This window comes from Macrobrachium rosenbergii, chromosome 20 (assembly GCF_040412425.1).
Source record: "Macrobrachium rosenbergii isolate ZJJX-2024 chromosome 20, ASM4041242v1, whole genome shotgun sequence".
NCBI classification, from domain to species: domain Eukaryota; kingdom Metazoa; phylum Arthropoda; class Malacostraca; order Decapoda; family Palaemonidae; genus Macrobrachium; species Macrobrachium rosenbergii.
Window position 1 is genome coordinate 30,026,147 of NC_089760.1, and position 3,854 is coordinate 30,030,000.

At 40.8% G+C, this 3,854-nt stretch overlaps 1 protein-coding gene across 1 annotated transcript in view; it reads left to right on the forward strand.

Annotated features, from left to right (window-relative positions):
• Positions 1–920: 920 nt before the first annotated feature.
• Positions 921–3,854, forward strand: part of LOC136849193 (synaptic vesicle membrane protein VAT-1 homolog-like) — a 32,494-nt gene continuing 29,560 nt past the window's right edge. The window contains exons 1-2 of the mRNA XM_067122325.1: positions 921–984; positions 2,415–3,138. Coding sequence (XP_066978426.1) covers positions 2,933–3,138 — 206 coding nt within the window. The 5' untranslated portion in view covers positions 921–984; positions 2,415–2,932. The remainder of the gene's footprint in view (positions 985–2,414; positions 3,139–3,854) is intronic.

Sequence of the window (3,854 nt, forward strand, 5' to 3'; positions counted from 1 at the left end):
TTTCATGGGCCGCGGCTCATACATCATTATATCGAGACCACCGAAAGATAGATCTATTTTCGGTGGCCTTGATTATACGATGTACAGAAAAACTCGGTTGCGCCGAAGAAACTTAGGCGCATTTTTTACTTGTGTACTTGTTTAACATTTTCACGGATGAAGTGATGCAGAAAGTCAGAGTGGATGTCTGTGTAAAGTTGTGTGATAAGGAAATCGATCGTAAAGGGAGTGGCGAATGGTTTATATTCGCAACTAATACATTACTGACTGGGTATAGTAAAGAGTAACTTCAGAGACTAACAAAAAAGTTTGACAGCGTTTGCATGAGGAGTGAGTTTAGCTAACATACGAACATGAGTGAGGTCTTGAGGGTAAACGGGATTAAGGAAGATGAAGCAGCGAATATTATTATAGGTTCTGAGAGAATTATAGCGGTAGGTTCTTATAGGTCAATGGTTCTTAACCTTTTCGTTACCACGCCCCCTCTAAGAGTTGGTCCTTCCCTCCACGCCCCCCTTAGATCTATGAATAAAATCCCCACCCATATTTAAAGGAAAATAAAAAAAAAGAGAGAGAAAGAGAAGGGGTTTCGAGGGATAGGGAGGGAGGTAAATCATTACAAAACACGGTAAGCCCAACGAGTCAAACCAGAGCAGTAGACTATAGGAAACTAACGTTATAAGGCAATACTTTTGCATTTTTTCATAAACTTCTGAATATTAATTCCTCACGCTTGTTAAGAGAATAACGAATATAATGAGAGAATTTTTAATTCTTCCCTAGTGCTCGCACCTCCCCTGGATATTGCTGACGGCCCCATGTTAAGAACCAGTGTTATAGGTGTTTGGGAGTAGATATTTTGAACGTTGGTAAGTGGAAAAACGGGTGAGTCACGTTGCAGACGAAGCAAGGAAGGTAGCGGGGTGTGGTCAAAAGATGAGGAGGACATGGGGCGTGTACAGAAGCGAAGTGCGGATATTGCGGGTATTGAGTGCAAAATGGAATCAGAAACTGTAGAGACGAACTGTTTATACAGCAATGTTGGTGAAGAGTATAAAGATCGAAAATATTCGGAGGGAGAAATGGAAACCTAGAGAAGTATGGAGAAATGGCGTGAAAGAGACACTGGAAAAATAGAACCATCCAGAATGGTATAGGCTACAATGTGTGTAGGAGCCGTCTGTGTGGGTGTAAGGAGCGGCCGTTGTTGTGAAGGTATCCTGCACAGGATGTTCATCCATGACTGAGCAGTTTAAATGTTGCAGTGACCATTGTCTTTTCTGTCTTTTCTCTTCTCAGGATCCACCCACTATTAGATGAGACCTCTTAATGTTACACACACACACACATCTACAGTATACTGTATGTATACATCGTATACAGTATATGTGTGCGTGTGTGTATATCTATCTATCTATCTATCTATATATATATAAATATATATATATATATATATATATATATATATATATATATATATATATATATATATATATATATATATATATATATGTGTGTGTGTGTGTGTGTGTGTGTGTGTGTGTGTGTGTGTGTGTGTGTGTGTGTGTGTAACATCAAGTACAGGTGGCTTCCACTAAAACAGTGCACGAAAGGCATATGGGCATCAGTGTTCAATAAAATTGCTTACGGGATAGATTGCGTTCATATATATATATATATATATATATATATATATATATATATATATATATATATATATATATATATATATATATATATGTGTGTGTGTGTGTGTGTGTGTGTGTGTGTGTGTATTATGATTGTGTGTAACTATAAGAAACAGCAGTTATTTACAATGCTCACTAACTCTGCGGAAGAGTCAGACTCAGACATCAACTTTATAGGGTAATTGGAGGTTTATTGCTAATCATTATTTAGTCTTTTATTTCTCTTCCACATCTGCGTCTCTAGTGGTCTACCAGTTCCGCTGTACAATTCCGACCAGATCTCCTGCTTAGTGACTCGTGAAGAGAAGTAAAACATATGGAAGGCTGGTTTTGTCTTTTTCGAACGATTTTGCTCTCCGAAACTGAGCAAATAATGATGTCTGGAGCCTTCACATGAAGTGGAATTGCATTTCGATCTCTTGTCATCGATTAGTCTAGGGTTTTCCAAGTTGTCACTGATTATCGAACCATGTCTGGTATCTCAAGATTGTATCGTGCGCCATTCGTACAGTTGTCATCTTTGCATTTTCTTTACTTTTGTAAATGATAAAGAATAAGGTGAATTAGCAAAATCATCAAGCAGCGAGTATGCATTATTCTCTGTCTGTGTCTCTCTCTCTCATACACACAAACACACAAACGCATACTCTCATTTTGACACGCGCGCAAATTCGCAAACCTAATACTAAACTCCATTCCATAATTTCATAATATTAATATAATCAGCTTGCTGTTGGTGCAATGTATAGATTCTTATACACCAAAAAGTGGTGAATGACACGGGTGAATGAAAGGTAGATCAAAACATCCATGAATGAAGTAAGAGTGTGCGCAGGGCGGATATGCACGCAAGCGCTCCGTGACTCACAACAGCCTTCCAAACCCTGTTCGCTTGACTTCCTTTGGCCGACATATGGACGGCAAAATACGACTGTAAGTAACTCTGTGGTGTCTGACATCGCCTGGAAAACGACGAGCGAGTTAAAGTTGACGTGGGAATATAGCAAGTTCCGGTGGATTACGATGTCCTGAGATGGAATATACAGTTTCTTCGGGAGAAACACAGAGGGGAGGGAGCTCCCGTGTCCTCCACCCCAATCCTCCACCAATTCAGTCGCCTCCTTCTCCTCCTCTCCACCACCCCGTCCATTCCTCCACCACCTGTTGGGCTTGCGAGCTATAGAGAGAAAGAGAAAGAGAGGGGAAGAGAGAGAGGAATCATTTACCCTCCAACGCCAGCAACGATGACGGACGCCGACACTAAGGTGGAAGGAGAAACCAAAACCGAAGAGGAAACCAAAACGGAGGAGAAACATGAGGAAGAAAAGCCGGTGAAGGAGATGAGAGCTGTCATTCTAAATGGTTTCGGCGGCCTCAAGTCAGTGAAGATTGTCAAACGACCCGAACCAGTGCTAGCAGATGGTGAGGTCCTCGTCCGAGTCCAACTGTGGTAAGTGGATGCGATAAAGCTATAAATGGAGTTTTGTGCCGCTGTGATTGTAAAGCTCGTGTGTCGGAAGATGAGGATAAATGTGTGAATTTCCTGTACTCGCACTTAGGTGGCCCCACTCGAACTTCCCGTCATTATTTGCGCGAAGTGGACCAAACTCGAATGACCTGGACGAGTCATTTGCATGAATCTAAACTACAGGAGGGTTGTCACGCGAAATGTGGAAATGGTGGCAAACTGAACGCCCCCAGTAAACACTAGAATGAAACTGTTTGTCGAACATTTAGAAAAAAGAGGGATTTTACAGACGAGGAAATGGCCGTAATTAAGATGGAATGTAACGGTAACAACTCACCGCGAATGATACATAATGCTAGGCGGATGTTTTCGCTCACTTTTATATTTTGTCTGTTTAGATTTCGGCTAATATGCTTAACTCCATCAGGGCAACAGCATGGGTCGATAATTAAATTTGTTTAGCATGCAAATGAAATTGTTTTAACTTTGTTGTGGAAATGCTTACCTCGGTGTTGTTGATATAGATTACATTAAAGTGCTTGTACAGAAACACACTTGTGGCCATGCAGTGAAAATTAAAACTTCTTACGGATACAAATTAGGCTTATTAGCAGGGTGTGGGCGCCTGAATGGACACCATAGACAACTTCATTACATCATCGTCAAAAAGAGCTTTCAAAATCCCCAGAATGATAATT